This window comes from Lepidothrix coronata, unplaced genomic scaffold (assembly GCF_001604755.1).
Source record: "Lepidothrix coronata isolate B3197 unplaced genomic scaffold, Lepidothrix_coronata-1.0 Scaffold198, whole genome shotgun sequence".
Lineage (NCBI taxonomy): Eukaryota > Metazoa > Chordata > Aves > Passeriformes > Pipridae > Lepidothrix > Lepidothrix coronata.
Genome location: NW_016690378.1, coordinates 1,413,234 through 1,434,607, shown reverse-complemented (window position 1 = coordinate 1,434,607; position 21,374 = coordinate 1,413,234). Strand labels below are relative to the sequence as shown.

The 21,374-nt window shown below is 43.7% G+C and overlaps 1 protein-coding gene across 6 annotated transcripts in view; it reads left to right on the top strand.

Annotated features, from left to right (window-relative positions):
- The window catches only part of VPS13D (vacuolar protein sorting 13 homolog D), a 93,200-nt gene that overhangs the window by 65,138 nt on the left and 6,688 nt on the right, over positions 1-21,374 (top strand). For all 6 annotated transcript variants that reach the window (XM_017831973.1, XM_017831972.1, XM_017831971.1 and 3 more), the window contains 2 exons: positions 4,622-4,754; positions 6,503-6,698. In XM_017831973.1, the coding sequence (XP_017687462.1) occupies positions 4,622-4,754; positions 6,503-6,698 (329 nt within the window). The remainder of the gene's footprint in view (positions 1-4,621; positions 4,755-6,502; positions 6,699-21,374) is intronic.

The window sequence follows — 21,374 nt, the reverse complement described above, 5'->3', positions numbered from 1 at the left end:
GGCACCAGCTTTGGTTCACAAACACTGGTTTTGTTTTTCTTCTGTTGCTTGAAACAGCAAGGGATACATAGTCCCTGCTAAAGGTTTTGTGGCAAAACTGCCTTAATTACTGGACCTTTAAAAAGAAAAACAAACACACCAAATAACCCAAAACACCAGCAGATTAGTTTTTTGTGCAGACACTATTTCCTCTGCTTTTGCAGATCATGGTGGATAGTTAATATTGATGGGTGACACTGTGTAAATGTAAAACAAGAAATGATGAATCACTGATTTACTTCAGCCTGCAGAGGAGGCTGAGGCCAGCATGCCCCAGGCTCACAGAAGTGTAATAACATCTTCAATAACTGTGAAGTGCTGAGAGTGGTTTACAGGCTTTTCCAAAGATAGTGGGCACAGTAGCATAACGTCCTGGGATTTGGAGGAAAATGTCATATTTCAGCCTCCTCTGGAGGATCAGTTTGTGTTACACCACGTAGGCTTAAGTGCAGTGGGGAATGTTTCCTGCTTGCAGCATGTGACCAGTTGGTATATTCACATCATGACCCAGTGTGGGATGAAAACCAGGGATCCACGTATCTTTACAGAGTAGACCTGGAAGAAATGATCTGTAGGGGGGAAATGCAGGAAGTACCATCTGCTTTGGGGACACAAAGGGTCAGGGGAGACAGAGGGTGTCTGTGAATGAAGGTGGGTGAATGCTCAGCTGACTGGGGCTTTTTGGAGGGGTTCTCCTTCTGTCCAGGCATGATGGATAAAACAAAGCATTAAACAATGCATATCGATGCTAAGTTGAAATATTTTCAGTACCTAAAGTGACAGAACTTTTAGTCAGTAGTGTCAGTCAGAAGGCTCCTACTTGGCTCTGTTGGGAGATGCCAAGTTGACAAGTGAAATCCCCATTTCTCCCACGTGCCTGGTGCAGACTGGCTTCCTTCAGTGCCCCCTGGGTGCCTTCTGGGTTGGAAGTGGGTAACTGCACTTAGCTGAGACTGATGTGCTGTGCTGCAGTTCTGTTTCGAGGCAAAGGATGTCTGAGATGGGGAAAATGCAGAGATAAAAGACCAAGTGACTAATTTATTTTGTTCATCGGCAAGCAGACAAAGAGCTCATTATGAAAATTAGGAGGGGGGGGCTGGTTTTTAGAAGCCACTTGATTAGTTTGGTGTTTGTTCCACAGACTGTTGTGTGTTATGTTGGCATTTACATGGGCTTGAGGAGGCTTTGAAGTTATCAGGTCACACCTTATTAACAAAAGCTGAGGAGGACAAGGGTGGGTCACACTTTTGGTGTCACCTTTGTTTATCTGGAGACTGTTTTCTGTGTGACCCTGTTAACAGCTCAGTAAGGACCATCTCTGCCCTTCCACCAGTCTCAGTATCTCAGCCTTAATGTCTAATATTGCACTTCCCAAAGGAGGCATCCAAAAGCAAGACATTTTGGGGAAAAAGGCAAGTCTGCTTTTGTGCTTTAATGTATTCAGATCTCCCTTAGTCGTTTAAGGTGGACTTAAACTGCCTAAATTTCTGGTGTTTAGTCAAGTTTCTGATCCTGAAGTAACTTGCCACTGCTGAGGACCTTTTTCTTAATACAGTGATTGTCATCTACACAGAGTGGGCAGAGAAGGTGTTGTGCAGGTGTTTGGGGACTTGTGTTAGAACCCTTAATTTCCCTTTTTATATAGGTAGATACAACCCTGTTTACTGAAATAGGCTTCAGAAACCACTTTGGGGAAAGTATTTCTGAGGTGCACAGAAAAGGCAAAAAAAGGTGAAAAAGTTGTGACCCAGCAGCAAATTTCATTCAGGAGGTGGGTATTATATACCTGTACTTCACACCTATAGTGGTATTATGGGATGACAGGTGTGGTTCAGATCAGGAATCAGGATAACACTGACACCACAGGCTGAGTCTTTATTGCAAACGAGAGTCTAAACCTTCCAGAAGTGGTGAGTTGCTCCCTTTCCCTCAGCCCTTAACATCACTAATGCCTGTGAAGTGGGTCCTTGTTTTATCTTCCTTGGTGTTCCACCTCTAATTGACAAACTCTGGACCACAGAGCAGGAAAGGGTTCAGAAGGGCCCCACTCCCCTGTGCTCACTGAGTAACCCTTGGGTTTGGGTACAAATGGTACAAATGGCAACAAAAGTTTGGCTTCGGTCTTTGTTAAATGAGGCCAGAAAACAAACAGGCCCCGGGGAGGGGGGAGGAGGAGCCCCGTCAAAAAGTAATTCAACATGAAGTTCATGTTTTGTAATTAATGTGTGTTGAGTTTAGATTTTGTCACCTGAGTCAGGGCAAAATGGAAACATTTCATGGTACATTTGGTAAATTAAAATCCTTAAATCGTTGTATTTACAGCTGTAATTCAGTGGTATTCTCTAAATAACACAAACAAAAGTGCCCCTGTTTAACTTTGGGTTTACAGCTAATGGAGAGTTTGACTTTTCAACTATGTGCATGGGATTTTTTTCCTTTTTCCTCCTTGCTAAGAATAATACACTATTATGTTAAACTTCTCTCTGTACACTGAAACAGAATTGTTATTGATGATTAGGTGTCAGATTCTGCTTCACAGAGGAAAGGAAATATGAGGAAAGACTGGATTATATCCTCTGGGAAAGCTGGGCTAGTGAAGCTGGCCAGTGCAGGGGGGGCAAGGCTGTAAGGAGAGACTACCAATTCTGATCAGTATTAATAAGTTGGTATATTCTTGCTGGCTGATTGTCCAATCATGCACTAATATAACTTCTAAAATGTGTTCTGGAAAAATCATTTTCTAGCCTTGATATATTCCATAATAAGGCTTGAATTTTGAAGGCCTATTGAGCCTTTTAATTTTTATAGCAGCTACTCTAATCCTCTTAAACCAAGTATTTATCCAGAAAAAAAACTAACCTTAAACACAGTTCACAGATAGCTTCAGGTTGGTTTGTATTTCTCGACTAATTAAAAAAAAAAAATCTACATTAAGTTCAAAACGAGGTCAAGAAGTAATTCAGTCTCTGATCACCATGTTCTGTTTAGTGTCCATATGATCAAGTCACAAGAAAGGTCATGGGATTTCATTTTCATCCCTGTTGTTAAAGTCTACGTGTTTAGATAATTGGAGCCACTGGACTGGTTTGTCTTCGAGCTGGGAAGGAGTATTTCAGACTGGGGTGTCATGTCATTAGTGAAAAAGAAATGCAGCTTTGGGAGAAATGACAGAAAAAGGAGGGGAAGGTCGTCGTGGCATCAGACACAACGATTGTTTGTCTAGTTCTTTTTTAATCTTCAGTGTCTCAGAATTGCACACCAGGGTTTGTTGTCCTCTGGGGCACACCTGAACCACAGAGGGTTTTCCCATAACCGATGTGGGTGCAGAGGAGATGGTCCATGAAACCAGGGCAGGTCCTTACACAGTTCTGGGACAGTGAAGTCCCTGTTGTGGAGGAGCTGATCCTGCAGGACAGCAGTGACTGCACCACTGCTGCAGCCCTGAGTGTCTCTGACATTCCTGTGGCACCTGGTACCTTCCCCAGCCCCAGTGGAAGACAAAACAAAGCTTTAAATGATCTTTCCTTTGGGGAGGGCAGAGAGGATGAAGTTGTTCATTTATTGAAAGGAGATAAGAATGCTGGTGGTAGTTGAGAGTGGTACAGGAGGTGTCCAACTACACATAATCAAGTTTTTGGAGGTTATTCCAGGCAAATGCCTGCTAGGAGTCCTTTCCTATAATAATATCCTGAATACAAGGCAAGGTTTCATGTTTTCTGTCTCCTTTTCTTGCCTCCCTCCTTCCACCAGGCTTCTGGTTTCTATCTGATGACGTCAGACTAAGGGTCAGCAGATGACAATAGATCATTTTTATTTGGTGCTTTTTCACTGGCTCTCACACAGCAATGGTCAGAGTTCCCAGAACAAACCCTGCTTGGACATAGCTGTTCTCTTTTATCTGTGAGCATGTCCCAAGTCTTCCCCCACGCTGTTCAGGGGAAGTGTGAGGAGTGAAAATGCTCCACTCACATATTGAGGGTTCCCCCTGGGCTTTTGGTTTGCAGTGTGTGGTACCTGTGGGTGGTTCTCAGGTCCCCTGTGTGTCAGGGGCTGCCCCCCGTGCTGCAGTGAGCAGGGCCTGGCTCTCCACTCCTCCCCCAACACAGCCATTTCTACCCTGTGTTGCTAAAAAGAATTTAATTAACTCTTCAAATGTTTCGGTTTCATGACAGGAGTATTTGCCTCGAAGCTTTTCACATATCTTTGCAGAAGAAAAGCTTTATATCTACATAACATTCCTGTGAGGTTTTGAAAGGTTACCCTTGGGTCACTGGTATTGCTTTTGATGCTTCTTTCACGGGCTTGGTTTGTTTTGGCTTGACCACTGCACTTGAGCACCTCCTTGGTTGGTGACTGTCACCTCAGGATTTCAGTTGCACAGGCTGATGTAGTTCTGAGGCTTCTTCCTGCCAAAAAAGGCTGGACAGACTCTGTACATGTAACAAAATGAGTTATATAAATCTGTATTTCCCAACTAGGATCTGGGAATTTTCTGCAGTGAATCTACGTAAGAGAAACCACTTTTGTTCTTTTAATAACAGACAAAGTTATTATTATTATTACTATTATTATTATCTTGCAGTTTGCTGGGACCTTGTCAGATGGTTTGGGAAAGACCATGGATAACAGGCATCAGACGGAGCGGGAATACATCCGATACCACGCTGCAACCAGTGGGGAGCACCTGGTGGCTGGAATCCATGGACTTGCACATGGTAACCCTTAGCTGCAGTTTTAACTCATTTCTCTCTTAAAAGTAATGATGGGATTGCAAAGAACAGTGGCTGTTACTGCTGGGGGATTATCTGAAGCCAGGGCAGTGGAGCTGTCAGAGGTTTTATGTTTGAATTTGAGTGGGGGCAGGTTGGGGTGAGGGGATTGTTTGGTTTTAAAGTTGACAGAGAATCCATTTAAGAATCAGGTCTTTTCACGTGTAACTGGAAGTGGAAGCTTTTTTCCAAATTATAATGAAATCTCAAAAAGAGTTCCTCCAAAACATCAATTTCTTTGTAAAGATATAAAACACCCACACAAAAAGTTTTTTTTTGAGGGCCAGACATTAAAATTAAAAATGGGTATGGCTGGATTGTGGCTTTCTTATGTTTGCTTTCAGTTCCAGAAACCTGAGTTTCCTTGGAATCAGTATATCAGTTTAAAGTAACATTTCACCATTTGGGTTATTTTGTGGTTTTTTTCAGTCTACTAAGAACTAGAGACATGACTTTGTGTAAAAAGCACTGGACTAGTCTTAATTTGGCCAGAATCTCACATCAATTTAGTTCATGATTTATCTGTTGAAGAAGGTTAAATCAATACAAGCCAAGTTTAAATCAAATATTTATATTTTGCATCATCTTGACTCAGTTTGTTTAAATGTTATTCTCTTAGTGTAACTGTTGCAGCCTGTGCAAAGCTGAGCTGGCTTTCACTAAAACAGGATCTTTTCTGTGCCGAGAAAAGTCGTTTTGCTTTGGTCATAAAGAGACACTGTAGGTATGAAATGCATCAAGAGAGGTTTCTCTCGTGTGTGCTGTACAGTCTGACATAAATTATATTGGTAGAAGTGGAGGAAGCCTAAAATATGTCAGTCTTTGCTGAACAGTCCATTCTAAAAGCACTTCACTGTGTTGTTTTATCCAGTAATTAGCGTGACTGTTCTAGTCCTCATTCTGTGGCATTTTTAAATGCTTCCCATTCAGCTTTTTAAAAAAGAAAAGAACTGCTAATTCCTACATTTCAACAGACAGGATTTAACCATAAACTATAGTTACTCAAGAGGAGGGATTTAAATAGCTTGGGCTTTTTGAGCTTGGCCGCTGAGGTGCTGCCTGGTCTGTACTCCACTTACAGACCTCAGAGGAGCACCTGGCTGAAAGCTGGACAGGAGAGGCTTGAGCCAGGGCACTAAAAACTGATATTCTAATTAGGGAGATGTGAAATCTGTAAAGTGTGTTCTCAGATGCAAGTTCCAAGTCTTTTGAAGCCTCAGCAGGTTCTTGACTTCTCAGAGCGTTGAGGTTCTTAGGAAGGGAAACGTGCACAGAAATGGCTGTTGGCATCATCACAGCAAAGTCACTTAAAGTGCCAGTTTAAAATAACTGAATTCTTCCAATGGAGAAATGCACTCTTCTATTTGCTGTCTCAAATTGTATCAGCTTTTGTCACCTTGTAAGTAACTGCTTTACCTGTGCAATAGGTGAAGACAGTGTGTGTAAGTGCAGCTGGAAACAAACCAGTATAAAATATTTTAAAATACACATATTTAGTAATGAATTAAATCTTTGAGGGATATTATGGTCTGTAGGTATGTGTGTGTATGTTACATATACAACAGGTAAAGTTACTAGTTAATGTAATTTGGTTTGAAACATAAAATGACAATAAATCATGTAGGCGACAGCATCAGATGGGACTTTTTAGAGGCAATAATTCTGGCCTAACTTGCTGTTCTTGTCTTTGCCAGGTATCATTGGAGGACTGACAAGTGTCATAACTTCCACAGTGGAAGGTGTGAAGACAGAAGGAGGGGTCAGTGGTTTCATATCCGGCCTGGGGAAGGGGCTGGTGGGCACCGTGACCAAACCCGTGGCCGGAGCGCTGGATTTCGCCTCGGAAACGGCTCAGGCAGTGAGGGACACGGCCACCCTGAGCGGCCCCAGGTCAGCAACCACTTCATATTCCTGAGCAATAATACTGGAAAACTGGGTATTAGTACCTGCTGCAATCTCTGATCTGATTATCTTTCCTCAGGCAAAGCAACAGTAATTTAATCAGATTTACCGTGAGCTGTGATCAGTGCTGTGGCCCGTTTCATTCCATTTGATTTTGTTTAATAGATGGCATTTGCTGATACTGTAACAAGGGTGAAATTTGCACAGAAGAGCTGCAGCATAAAATAGGAATTATTAAGCTGCAGCATTAGATCAAGCAAAATTTTTAGAATAGCTGTCTGTAATGAGATTAAACTTCTACTGTGGAATCCTCATGCAGAGTTGAAATGAAGTTCTTCTCCCTGCTCTACCTCCAGCTTCCATTTAACTGTAGAAAAACATCTCTTCAAAGGTTTGAAGAGTTCAGGCATCAACATATTGTCATTATCTTCTCATTTTCATTTTGTACACTAGTTCTCAGTTGTAAGAGGTGTGGCTGGGTGCCCTTCTGTGCCCATGGTTATGTGCTTCCCCATCCTCCCGTGGCTGTGAGGGCTCAGCACATCAGGGCAGATGCTTTGGTTTCTTCCCTGTGGTCAGTTCCAGGCTCTACAAAATGATGATGGTTTTGCTCAAAGTAAAAGAGTGTTGATTAGCACTGACTGTGAGTGTGGCAGAGAAGGGCCAAGTTCTGAAAGGGAACTGCTCTGAGAGAAGAGTCTTTGTGCTCTTTGTGGCCCAGAGTTCACTTGATGTGATAAGTTCTGTTGTATGAACATGACATTTCTGTGCTGGAGAAGTGAAAGAAAACCCTAAGTGAAGTTGTATTGTCAGAAAGCTTGGAGAAAAATGTTTGCAAAATGTTGGGGTTTCTGCTTGTTTCGTCTTCCCATTTGGCTTTTCCATTTCCTGTGTTTTATTATGCCACTCTTGGAACCCTGAAGGGTCTACACTGGGGATTGAGTAAGGAACAATAAGCTTGATGAGGTGTGAGTGAGGTGTAGGAAGCTTGAAGAATGACCCAAGGTGTGCTTTGCTGTGAAAATGGAAGTGTGTACACGTGTGTCTTACATAGTTGGTACTTACCCTGATTCGTAAAACCGAGAGGTCAAGGATTACAATTTGGTAAGTGCATTTACATACACAGAATTAAATGAGAACTCCAAGTGCATCCCTGAGAAAACACATCTAGTGTTTCACTTGTACGTGTCTTAAATTTGTGACTGTACAGATTGATTGATACCAAGGTGGGGAGAAGCACACCTGGCTGTGCTGTAGCTGCATTTCTGAATTTTTGACCCAGCTCTGGGTTTGCTATAGTTTGTTTCAAGACACACATATTCTCAAAATTCATGGTTTGACATACTTCTGTGAGACAGTGATGGTGTTATAACAGTTGCCAAACTAGACAACAACTGGGAGAGAGAGGGTGAGAGGCCCTCCAGGCAGCCTGATCTTGGGGCTTGTGTTTCCTTGGGGACATATTTCCCTGTAACTTCTTAACCATCAATTAAGAGAAGAGGTTAAGACAGATGAGCTGAACCACGTTTTGGTTCCACTAGATTCTGAAATACTGTTGTCACTGAGAAATTATTTTAGTGTCTACACACACCCTGCAGAGTTTCTGACCCAACAACCTTCTACAAGAGGAAAGGAGAAAGAATGGAAAAAAAAAAACCCAACCTTTCCCAAGGTTACTCAATCACTGCAGTTCTCCAGTCCACAAGAATCTGATCAAAACCTTTCTTGGATAAACAAATATGCCTGAGAATATGTAGATAATGTGAGAGGGGTGTAAAAAACCCCAGAAAACCCACCTCCACCTATAAGCAACTTCGCCTTTGTGTTTTGTTTGGTGTGGGGGTTTGATGTGCTTATATAACGAAGCAACCAAATGGTTCTTCTGGGGGTTTAAAAAAAAAACCCAAACCCACACAACAAAGGGTTTGTCCTTGTTTCAGGCTGCTGTGCACCACTATCCCCCCGCCGCATTTGTAACTGCTCAAGTATGTGTGGTTTGGAATGAGAGGAGAACAACGTTCCAAACCCAAGCTCCTGGCTCCACTTGAGCGTTCTGCTGGAGCCTGCTGGGCTGGGGAGGCTCTTCCAAGCTCAGCACACAAAAGCAGCCAGCCCTGATGGATGTGAGTGTGTGACAGTGACTGATCTCCAGTGCAGTTTGGAACACTGGGAGTTCCTGAGCGTGGCAGGAGCAGTTTGACCTGACCCTGAGACTGACTCCGTGTGTGCACGTTCAAACCTGAGTCAGCCACTTAATTGCAGTTGCATTTAAATGGCAGGATATGTGACTGTAAATTACAGGCCCCTTGCAATTCTCTAATTACGTGGCTGAATTTTAAAAGAAGCTCTGAATTTCAGCTGCCTGACTTTGAACCACTGGATGAGGTTTGAGTGGGATGAAGAATTTTAATTGAGGTCGTGGGCTTTCCTAAAAGACGTGCTCTAATTCCAGCAAAGTTCCTGAATGGAACAGGACACTGTGGCTAGTGCTCCTGTGATCAGGCTACATGGACATGAGGCTTTTTTGGCCTCAAATGTATGGATTTGTACTGGGACAAGCCATGTGTTGGGAACATGGAGCCAATATGGCTGAGGCACAGACAATGCCTTTAGAGCCTAAGGGGTGATGGGTTTAAAGGATTGAAGATATTTCTTTAAATCTGACTTTAGGCTGGACTGTTTCAAGGCTAATCTTATTAACTTATTATCTAATCATATCATTTATTATGCTTGTTATTTATGAATAAATCTGCCTTAATAACCTTTAGTGCAGAGGAGAGCATAAAACAGTTGTTGACAATGCAGCATACATCTAATTTATACACAGTTAATGCCTGTGACTTGATACCTTCTTTGAGTGGGTTTATGTGTTCCAAGTACTCCAGTGTCACATACAAGAGTTCTGATTATTTCCATATTTGTCATATACTGCCAAAAGTCTTAAAGACCAGTTCAAAACAGGAAAGCTGTTGTGTCTCTGGATATGCTTGGAGAGCTCTCGCCTGGAAACGTGTTTTACATCCTAGTGCAGCACAAGTAAAGAACATTTATATTTAGATGTGTGTCTAATCTAACAAGTAGTGCAGGAAACTGCCTTTATGGCTTTCTCTCAGGCTTCTGCCAGGTCAGTGCGAGTTTAAGATTATTCTTGGGCTGTTGCTACAAGGGTTTGTGTTCTTTTCTGAGAGTCACAACATGAAAATAAGAAGTAAGGGGATAACTCCATGACCCCCCCAATTCCAATGAATTCTGTCTGTGAGCTAGACTGTACTAGTAAAGAACATGAGATTGGCAAGCCATTAATGGTCACAGAAAAGTGTTATGTAAATATTTGGTTCTTTTAAATGTACTTCCCCTGGAAAGCAGCAGCCTGTGCTGGTTGTTCCTTTGCTCTCCACTTCCAACACACCACTGGGAGATGTGCAGTGAGGTTTCAGAGTTGGAGACAAAGTCAACAGCAGGTGATTTTAAATTAATGGGTTTTGCCTTTGTGCATCCATGTCTCTGTTAGCTGTGATTTGTACAGTAAGGTCAAAAGCAGTGGGGTTGAGAGTATCAGTGACAGTGAGAAGTAGAAAATATGGACCTAATTGTATGGAGCAGTAGGTAAAATAAACTGCCAAGAGTCTATTCTCAAGGTTCTCAGGTTTTACTGGTTAATATTGCTTGAACCTCTGCATGTGTCCCAGATTCTGTCCTGACCTTGGACTTGATCTAGATCTGACTTTTAGAGTCTTTACAGCAATATCAGTCACTTATGGGCCACACTTCAAGGCCACACATCAAGGAGACATTATTCTCCTGGGAAGCCCTTCTTAAGATTTGCTTAAAGCCAGAGAGAAAATACATTTATCCCTCTAATCAGTGAATGACTTGAGCAGTGACTTCATATCCTTTCTTCCTTTTCCCAGTGGGATAGCAGGTCTTCCCTATAATCTTGGAGCAGGTTTGTCCCTTTTTCTTGCTCTAGAGCTCTTTCTCTTGCTCTAGCTTGTTTGTCCCAGCCCTTGCACAGCTGTAGCCAAGGGCTTTTCCTCAGCATCAGCCCAACCTCCCATCCTCAGTCTCTGTCCAACTGGATCTTATGGGTTTACATTCCTCTGTTACTGTCTGGGTTGTTCCACTGCTTTTATGGAGCAGCTTTGAAATCCCCCCAGTGTGCAGGTTGCCATCAGTGTGGTGTGAAAAGAGAGCCAGGCTGTGCTCTCCAAGCCATCCAGAACTGTGTTGGCTGCCTTTACTGCCCTATCACATTGCAAATGGATATCTAGTTTTCTGCTTGCTGTTTTCCCAACCCAGGAGGGTTTTTTTTTTAATGTTTTGTTTTATTTTACTGCTTTTGCAGCTATCTCCTTGTCATTTAATATTTGCCTTCTGGATTATTTTTCCCCAGATGAACCAGGTTGCAATTTTGCAGGTTGAATCCCATTTAATTTCCTGCCATGTTTCTGACCTCTTCAGGTCCTTTAGTACTTCACTGTCCTCACTGGAGTTTTAAACACCTCCTTATTTGTCCTCCAAATTTAGTTTCACATCACTAGATCCTTGAAGTTAAGCAAGCCTGGGTTTTTGTCTGCACATTTTTCAGCACCTCAGTAGATGCTTCTTTTTCTGTGACAAGTATCACCTGCTCAGTGTTCTTCTGTTAAGTTTTATTTTATCACTGGTAACTTGCTGTAGTTCATTTGGAGAACCTGGCACTGTTCTTGAAGTGTCTCCACTGTTGATTTACTTACAGTAAATGTGGATTTCCCTGTGGGAGAAGTAGTTCCCCAAACTGCAGCCCTGTGCCTCTTCAGGCACGTTTCACCTCAAAACAGGCTGATTTCATCTCAAAACATCCATTTCTTTATGAAAATGCACCAAAACCTGAAATGATCTCTAAATAAATGAAGCTGTCCTTTAGCATAAACAGAAAGTGGTTCTCTGTTCCCTTTGCCTATTCGAGGAGTGCTTCTATCTGCCATGAGACACTTCTGGCTTGTACTTGTAACTCTGGTTTTCTATTCTGTAGCTCTCTGTAGGAATGTGTTGGGGGGGTTTCTTGGTTCTCCTCAGGTTTTACTTTGCAAAGGAATGACTCAGATGAGGGAAGTGCACACGTCTCATGCTGTACATCAAGGAACTAGGAGGGCTTTTTGTCAGAGAGGGCTCGAGTGATTCTTTGCCTGGGAGTGGAATCCTGTCAAGACTGCTTTGCATGCTCACTCTTCCTAAGGGGAAAGTCAACTTCCTCTTAAAGCTCCATGGGAGGAATTCAAGCAGTTGAGACTTGTGGTGACTCTTCTGGAGCTCCTAAAATCAGGAGAACTGAGGATGGAGTGCAGTTCCACCCTGCATTTCACTGCACTTCTGAAGCTCTACGTGCTCATACAGTGGCTAATCATAAAGAAGTCAATCTTTAATTAATAAAACTTATTCTTTCAAGAATTAAAAATATAATTTTGAAAGGGATATGACTTTAGAAATAAAGGAGAGTGGAGTTAAACCCAAGAACTTGTGTGTGAGAAAGAAATACAGGGAGCAGGTTTTTCCTCTGTGCCCTCCTCCAGCACTGACAGGCTGGAAATCTCACAGTTTGTTCCCTTTGCCTTCCCCCACTGGAACAAAGAGCTGAAGGACAATTCCTTGGGAGCACAGGCTCTGTTCTTCACAATAAAGCAGAATTTGCAATGCATGACTGAAGAAAATAACTCTGATACATGTAGTTTTCATGGGGTTTTTTTAATCCACAGGATGCAGTAAAAGAAAGATGAACCTTTAAAACGTTGAGTTTGCTTAATCATATTTTATTGCAGAGCCTATAATTCTAAAGCCACATGTATAAAAATGTCAGAGTTTCTAGAACAATACATTGTCCATTGCTTGTGGCCAGCAAAAGTCCAGGTGATTTGGAGAATCCAAACTCTGCACTGACATATCCCTCTCCCTTTCCTTTTTAGAGGGTTGAGTGGGATTGGTTTTACAGCAGGTACCAAACTCTTAATGTTTTTTTGTGCATTATTGCAAATACCCACTGTATGTCTGAATAATGTTTCCAGGAGACTATTTCTAAGAGACTGCAAAACCAGAGACCATTTATATTTGGAGCACTCAGTTGTCTAGAGTTGGTTGTCTTTGTCCCCTTTTTTGACCTTGACTCAGTTTAACTATTTGGAAGGAGTGGAAGTAAAAACCACAGTGTTTGGACCTACAGCAGCAACATAATCCTTCATTAATATTATATAGATGTGGTTCTTTTCACATCTGCTCTATAGGAATGTTTTTATGTAATAGGAGGTTTAAGGGAAAAATAAGCAATTATGGGTTAGGCAATGTTTAATCATACAGGTCTTACACTTTACATATGTTACACTGATGAGCCTCTGGAGATTATGAGCTAGACTTGGGGTAGCAGGGGCTGAGAGAGGAAAACCTCAGAACAACCCCCTTACCTGTTTGTAAAAGACCCTTTTCCAAGCCCAAGGGTTCGAGTTGCTGAGGCTGTTCATTGCAGCTCCCTCACATTGTGCCTCTGGGGTTTTGTGCACCCTGCCTTTTAGCAAAGAAGCTGTAGATGGTTTAAATTCCAAAAGGGAGGGCTAAACCTTTAGTTAAGACTTATGTAACTTTTTGCTTTGCTGTGACAGAATGTATTAAACTGAACACAAACCTGGCTTAAGAAAACTGCAGTCACTGGGTTCACCACTGGTGACACATCTGTTGGCATTAAAGAGGGAGGCTTTGTGAGGGACTGGCTGTCATCCTAAATCCCAGCAGCTCTTCTGTGAGGAAGAAGGGTTTCCCATTAAAACATTAGTATTTAACTTGACATTTGAGGGCAGAAAGACACCCTGGATGCTTTCAGACTGTGGTCAAGGGAAGAGAGGCTCTGGAAGGGAATGTTGTGAGGGGAGGACTGATGGAGAAAATGGAAAACATTGACGTGAGCAATGCTGAGGAGTTACCTGAGCATAAAATGTGAAGTTGTGTTTTTCTTTAGATGTCCATTCATTAATAGCAACAAATAGTTTCATAAAGATAGTGAATGCAGAGTTCTTACTGTGGTGGTCTCCACAACCCCAAAATATTTACCTGTGCCTTGGTAAGTTCATCTCTAAGGGCAGGTGCATTTCCAGCCCTGGGGAAAGGTGCTGCACCCAGCAAGCTGTGCCCAGCCAGGGTTAAACTGCTGCTTAGGCTGGGTTCAGAGCAGACACCAGAGCCAGCCTGATGGCACTGTGGGCACTCACTGCTTTGGAAAAGGTGTGAGTAGTGAGGAAAAGGTGTTGTGTTGTATTAGGCTGGTCTGGTGTGAAAAGAGAGATGGCTGAAAATGGACGTTGTGGTCACAGTACTTGCTCCCTTCCAGTGCAACATGTCTGGAGGCCATGGAGAAGTTTCTTGGGACACACAGACTTTTGCAGTAGGTGACTAATGTTTTCCAGTTTGGTTAAATCCAAGGCACTGTCACGTTGGCCTGGTGTAGTCCATCAGAAATAGAAGTAATTATGAACTTCCTTCTGAAAAGAGCTGATAAATCCTTTGTTGGATTTACCACAGATTTATTCTACTACTTAAACTTAGCGTGACATGAAGCATTTGCTTCACAAAGTGGAATTCTTCCTCAGTGTGCCCACTTCACAGTATTTAGCTGTTAACTCAAAGGAATGCAGCTAGACAGGGAGAAAGTTTTATGTCTTCTGGAAATATTTGTATTTCTAGAGCCTGCATGTTCTGTCTAATTATCTTCTATTTCAGCCAAAGGTTTTGGGTGCCAAGGCCAAAAGGGAAAAGGAACACCTTTTACTCTGTTGCATGTTTTCTGGTATTCATGTGGTTCTTAGATCACAGAATCTCTGCTAAAGGATGCTGCTGTCTTGGAGTATTCTGTGTAGCACTTGTCTTGGGTGGAAACAATTCCAGAGAGCTGCTGATTTAACTAGCCTGCAGTGGTGCCTCCTAAAATAGAACTGGAGAGTCTTTGGAAAAGAAAAAAAATATTATATTCATTCATTAGCATCAGCAGAACCAAGTACAAATTCATCAAAGACTGGGCCATAAATTATTTGCAGTTTCCATTCACAGATCTGCCTGCTCAGAATGAGGTGGGATAAGGTGGGAGCGTCTGCACCTCAGGAAGGAACAAAAGCTTTATTCAAACCAGCTGGAATGTCCTGAGTTCTGCAGAGAACCCGTCGGGCTCGAGCCCCACGGCTGACAGACATCTCATCCACATTCTGTGGGTTTTCATAATCTTCTGGCCCATTTTCTAGGATTTTCAGTTCACAAAAATAGCAGGAAAGATGAAACCGGTGTAGTGCAACAGGAGTATAGGATTTGTTTATTTACTCATTTCTGAGGCACAAATGGCAGGAGCTGCTCCCCTGTGTGACCTCCTGGCCTGACACAGCTGCTGCTGGTGCCAGAGGGGTGAAGTCTGGTACAACGGGTCTGGGCCATTCCTGGGAATGTCTTACTAGTCTTAACAGGGATGGAGGTAAGCGTGGATATTTTGTGTGCTGAACAATGAGTCCATGGGCACCTTCTGTTGCCTGCACAACCAGGGAGAGTCCTTGGGGATTTCCGTGTATGGATTTGCTTCTCTTGTGTGGATTTGGAATAGAGTCTGTCGAGTTGGCTTTCCATTTGCCTTCACTCCTGGGGATTTTGCCTTGAGGTTATGTTAAAGGTTTCTGCACATCCTTCAGTTTGTAACCTGCATCAAGAAGTGCCCTTTAATTACCACAGTAATCAGCTTTGAGTAGAGAGTGTCTGAGCATACCCAGAGATGGACTTTTTCCATCCTCAGACCAAATATAAAGATGTAGGAAATACCCATTTTAGACAAAATTAAGATCTTCTCTCCATGCTGTATTTCCAGTCATTTTGTCCCTTACTAGAATTCCTTGCTACATCCTAAATATCAGGGCAGCAGGTTCTCTGAGGTTACTCCCCGTGTTTAAAACATTGGAAATATTAAACCGTGCAGCCGGTCAGGTTCGCACTGACAGGTTTTATTTTCAAACCAAGAGATACAGCATTGCTTTAAAACTAATACCACTTCTGAGCAGTGCTTTAAGCCAGCTTAGTCGGGGTTCATATTTATGCAGCAATTACAGGCTTACTTGAAAAGCAGGAGAGCTCAGGGCGAGGTGTGTTCTCAGGGCTGTTTACCTGTTACTAGACAGACTTTTCCCTGTCATTACCGGGAGGTTTTGTGTTCAGTCCCACTCCGGAGCCGGTAGATGGGAGCCCAGGGCCTGCTGGGATGGGGTTTTACACTTGTGCTGTCCTTTTGCCCTTCCCCTGAACTCTTTTCATTTCAGTCATGAGCAAACAGTCAGTGCCTGAACTAACAACCCCGCAATCCTCCAAAGCACGCTCCTTACAGTACCAAACAAAGGGAGGCCCGCGTGGGCCGGCCCAGGCCAAGGAATGCAGCTTCGGGGTTCTGCTCCATAAATTTAACCAGCACGACAAAAAGGAGATAATATGAGCCTTCGTGATGATCTGAAAGGGGGAGGTTTGTGTCCCATTGATTGCGGTCTGGCCCCGCGCCAGCCCCGAGCCTGACCGACAGTTGAACCATATCGTTAAGGCGTGTAATACAGCTCGAGTCTTGTACAGCAGCCAATGAGTACATATCCAGAGGGCAAAAGTTTATAAAGAGTCGAGGCTGTCCTGTTTAACCCTCTCACACTGCCTGTAATGTACACTGCTGCCATTCAGAAATAGGCACTTCGCTATTAAAATGTAAACCTTCGACTCGCTGTGCTTGGAAAACATACATGTGTGTCTGATTTCTAATGTGCAGCAGATTTATAAAGTGATCGCAGAAAAATATGTAAAACTGATCTTTTTATTTTTTTTTTAACCAAAAAAAAAAAAAATCCAACACAGTGCTTTTTTTTTTCAGCGCTGCGTTATCCAGAGTTACTTTTTTTGTTCAGGGACGTCTTCTGGGTTGTTCTGCAAACTCTTTCATACAGATGGAGCTATTTATTGCCTTGATGTCACCTCATTTAGCATGTGGCTGGTATTTTTATAGATAATTTTTTCACCTAATGTTGCTGTTAACATGTGGAATGCTCTTTATCAGTTTTGTAAGTACAGCCAGCCTATCTGAATTGTTCTTGCATCTGTGAACTTTAAAAATCAAAACAAACCTTGTGAGTAGCTTTTTGTTGGGTGAGGTTTGTGCTGGAGGACTTTGCTGTGCCTGTTGCATCCCCAGTTGTAGTAGCTGAGAAGTATAAAAGGAGGGTCTGAAAGAGAAAAAACATCCAGTCATCAGAGTTGATTCACACAGTCCTTCATGCACACCCAGAGTCACTGTCCTGGTGCCGGGCAGGGCCCCTGGTTTCTTCTTCCCCAAAGTGGATTTGGTTTCCCAGAAAGGCAGGAGTACAATGTGGAAGCATTTCTGTTATACTCCAAGTATTTTACACTCAAAGTGAAGTGACCATGTTTGCATTTACTACAACTGGATATTGCTTGGCCAGCATGGATGGGGTTTGATGGGACTGTTATAAATGTGACTCCCTGGAATTGTCCAAGGCCAGGTTGGATGGGGCTTGGAGCAACCTGGGATGGTGGAAGGTGTTCCTGCCTGTGGCAGGGGGTGGAGTGAGTTGAGCTTCAAGGTCCCTTCCAACCCAAACCAGTCTGGGATTTTATGAGCACAGACACAAGACTAATGCTCCAGCTGCTACAGGGCCCTGCCTGGCAGCAGACAGGATTTAATATTTCAAACCCTCCACAGTGCCCTGAGGCTCAGCAGTGTAATGGCCTGGGCACTTTAGTTTCACTAAGGCATGTTCAGCTCCTGTTTCCAGATTGGTGTTTGCAGGAAATCCCTGCTAAGAATCTTTTACATCAAGTCAGAAGGTGAATGGGAGCATTTTTGAACATAATTTTGAGACAGGAAACTTTAAGGTGACAGCTGTAGCCATTCCTGTGATCCACACAGGAAGAGTCTGGGGGGAGTTGGGAGCTGAGTTGGCAGTGTTAGGTTTTGTCAACTTCTTAAGCTTGGTGATGGCAAAGTGCTTGGAAAAGTGTGGGTTTTGCTGCACAGCTGTTCCAGGCAGAGGGGGGTTGTAAGGAAGTGCCAGAGGTTGATGCCCAGAGTATGGCTGTTGTCAGTGCAAGGCAGTTGTCTGGAATAGAAGCACATACACCTTATGCACATGTTGGATTTGTAATATGGATGCCATAATTAAGTCATGTCTCTTAACCCCTTCTCACTTCCTTTTGAACTCGGAGCCCGATGAGGTTGTGTACAGCCATAAACCCAGGGAATAGCTCTCAATTTGGTTTTGATCTGGTGTACAAAAGAAGAGGGAAGGGGGAGAAGAGCTCCATCTCCAAGAAGCTGGCAGGAACAACCTCCATGATAAACAGTTGCTCCTTCAGCACACTGGATCCTCCTAAAGGCACGTCGGGTCAGCTAAAGGTCTGCAGCATCTGAGCTGGGAGATCCCTCCAAAGAGGAGGGATTTGACTGTAAGTGGGAGGTTTTAACCCCAGGCACCATTTATTTGCATGTTTCTGCCTGAAACGAGCATTTTGGGAACACATTTAACAAGCACAATATATTCCATGCGTTCGCTGGAATCAACGGCCCATATGAGCTTCCTCAGATCTGCAGTCAGCAGGGAGCTGTCTGGCCCGGGATTTTACACATTCTTGCATCTAAGGGAGACATTCTGATGCCAAATCCAACACTCAGCTGACGGCACCGTGTGTGCATTTGAACACACCTTCACAGCATCTGTGTGGGAAGCGGGGAGTGAATCCCGTGGCAGAGCTGTGCCGGATCTCCGGGATCAGACAATGACCTGCCTGTTGGGAACTGCACCCCAAAGTTCAGCACGGGGCAGGAGGCAAGTGCAATGAGCCCTTGAAGTAAGAATCACCAGGGAACATGGAATCCAGGCTGCCACAGGTTTTCCTGAGATGAGGCCCAAGGCCTAATCTCAGATGCTGAGACCTGGCCCAGGAAATCCTGCTCTCTGTTCCTGCTGCTCAGGAAATTCAGGGCACGTTCCTGCTCGTTGCAAGGGGGTCAGCGCGTGAAACAAAGTGAGTGCACCAGTGAGGAAAGATTTGTGGAAACTGTGGCTTTTTGGTGCTGTGCAGAGGTGTGCTGTGCAGAACAGCCCCTGCCAGACGTGGCACACGTCTGTTCTCCTTTGTTCTCCGTGAGCCCCCCAGGTACAGCTGCAGCATCAGGAGCTGGTGGCTGTGATGGCTGAGTTTGGAGCTCAGTTTTTAAGGCAGACATCGTTCAGCACTTAATTGGCTCTGGCACTTCTGAGTGTGCTTTCTTTGGTGTCCTCACATCACGTCTGATGCAAGCACTGTCCTGCATTTCATGGACCTCATGTGCATGGGATGGTGATCCCATTGGAAGGCTGCAGGTGCAGGTCAGTCTGGTACTCCAGCAAGTGTGTCAGGTAGTTTAGTTGTGTATTTTATGGTAGAAGATAGAATCACAGAATCACCTTATCAGATTAAGTCACTTTTAATGTCTGAAATGCACTGAAGTCCCCTCAGACAAAGCACTCCCTGTATTTAGGAACCAGACTTTTCCCAGAGCCGAGTAAGAAAGAGTTTGACATTATTTCTTGAAAAAGCCAGCAGCTATTGAAAATTGTCTCCTACAGTACCTGCCATTTTCCTTTGTTTGAATTAAGGTTGGTTTGTAATTATTACAAGGGGATAAAAACTGTTCCCAGGCTGGAAGTCAGTATGCCAGGTTACAGCCCAGAGCAGGCTTTTGGCAATAAATTTTATGCAAACCTGAAAAAACAAGTTTACAATGGAAACACTGACTGATTTTGAGCTGTACCAGAACCAGTAAGTTACTGCTTCACTGGGCTGGGCTGACAAGGTGGTCAGACTGGAACACACCTTTGCTGGTGACGGTTGCTGAAGTTTTGGCAGCATGAACTGGGTCTGGCTGAAGGAAATGATTCCTAGAGAGTGTGGGGGAGAGCCCTGGGGCCCAGGATCCCTTGAGAAGGTGCCCATGTTTGAGGGCACACCCAGGTGTGGCCCTGGGGTTTGGGTGCAGGCAGGTGGTGCAGCAGGTGGGGTCTCTGTGAGGAGCCTGGTCCATTAAATATTAATTTCAGGTGTCAGAATTCCATCTCCTTGCACTGAGAGCTGTTGTTTGTGCAGGATTTGGGGTGTCCATGCTCAGGTTTGGGTTTTTGAACAGATCTGAGGTTGCCAGTGCTGTTCTCTTACCCAGAGGACAGATGAGAGATTCCCCAGATACATATTTTAAATGAAAAGTCTAATGATTAATGTGTCAGTCATGGGGTTTGTCCTTGTTTTTTTCTCTCAGGAGAAGTTGCTACATTTCCTAAAGTTGTTTCATTGTGAATAATTATTCTGGGTGTGATACTGAGGAAACTGAAAGATGTAAATTTGTAAATAATTTCTAAATCATTTTAGAAGTGGGATGGTTTGTTTTAACAGACCAGCATCTGTTGATACGCACAGTTTGATGCCTTCTGAATTTTATTTTTAAGGTTTCTGTCAGGGCAGTCTGGGTACACTTCAGGGAAATTTTTTAGGTCCAGAAGACCCTCAAAGATGAGTAGCAGTTCCTGTTCTCAAAACCACTGTGTATTTATGCACCTCTGCAGGAATCACATGTGCAGACCTGGTGGTGTGAACCTGATGGGTGGGTACCTGGTAGGGATGAATGTGGAGGGAAGGAACAAGGACAGGGGATTCTGGAAAACTTGTGATGTCTCTTACAGAGTTTTCTCAGTCTAAGTTGGTAAATAATTAATAATACCTGACCACTTCCTTCATCAGTGGGTTGGTGTTGTTTGATTACAAAACTTCTGGCTTAAAACTGGTCAACTGAACCCCAAGGATTCTGGGAACTGCTGAGCAAACACCAACCAGTTAAGGCTGTGCCCTGGTCCCAGTGTGCCCAGTGAGCTGGATGAGAGCTCCAGAGCTCAGCTGTGAGCAGGGCACAGCTCTGTGTTGGCCTCAACCTCCATTTAAGGCTGTGCACTGGTTCCCAGTGTGCCCAGTGAGCTGGATGAGAGCTCCAGGGCTCAGCTGTGAGCAGGGCACAGCTCTGGTTGGCCTCAAGCTCCCAACACCCTCTGGAAGCCCTCTGTGGCTCCATCCAGCAGCACCACTCCCTGCTGTGCCAGGCAGACGAGAGGGCATTCCTGCCTTGTATTGCCTTTGTGTGCTTATTAAAAAGGAATCAGCAGATCTGCTGAGTGCCTGGGTAATGGGACCCAGATGTGGGCACCACCACTCGCTCTGCTTTACAAATCTGCAGCTTTGGGGATTTCATCAGCGTTGCTTATTATTTACAGAACGTAACTTGAGACAGTAGAACAAATTCTTAGATTAAAAAAATCAAGTGGTGTGGAATGTTTTTAGCTGTGCAGACCAAACAGAGCAGTTTGCCAAGGGGGTGATGGACTAAATCAAAGCAGTTTAGGCTCGAACCAGTGGCACTGGGTTGGAAAGCTGCCGACCTTATCACTGAGATGGGAGTGATCTGTTATCACCAGGATGAATGTTTGAGCATGGAGGGACAGCAAGCACTGTACTTGTACTCTGAAGTGCTTCTTCCATTTAAAAACAAAAACCAAACCCTAAAACCAACCACAGCTCAGAATTGCCAAACCTTCCAGA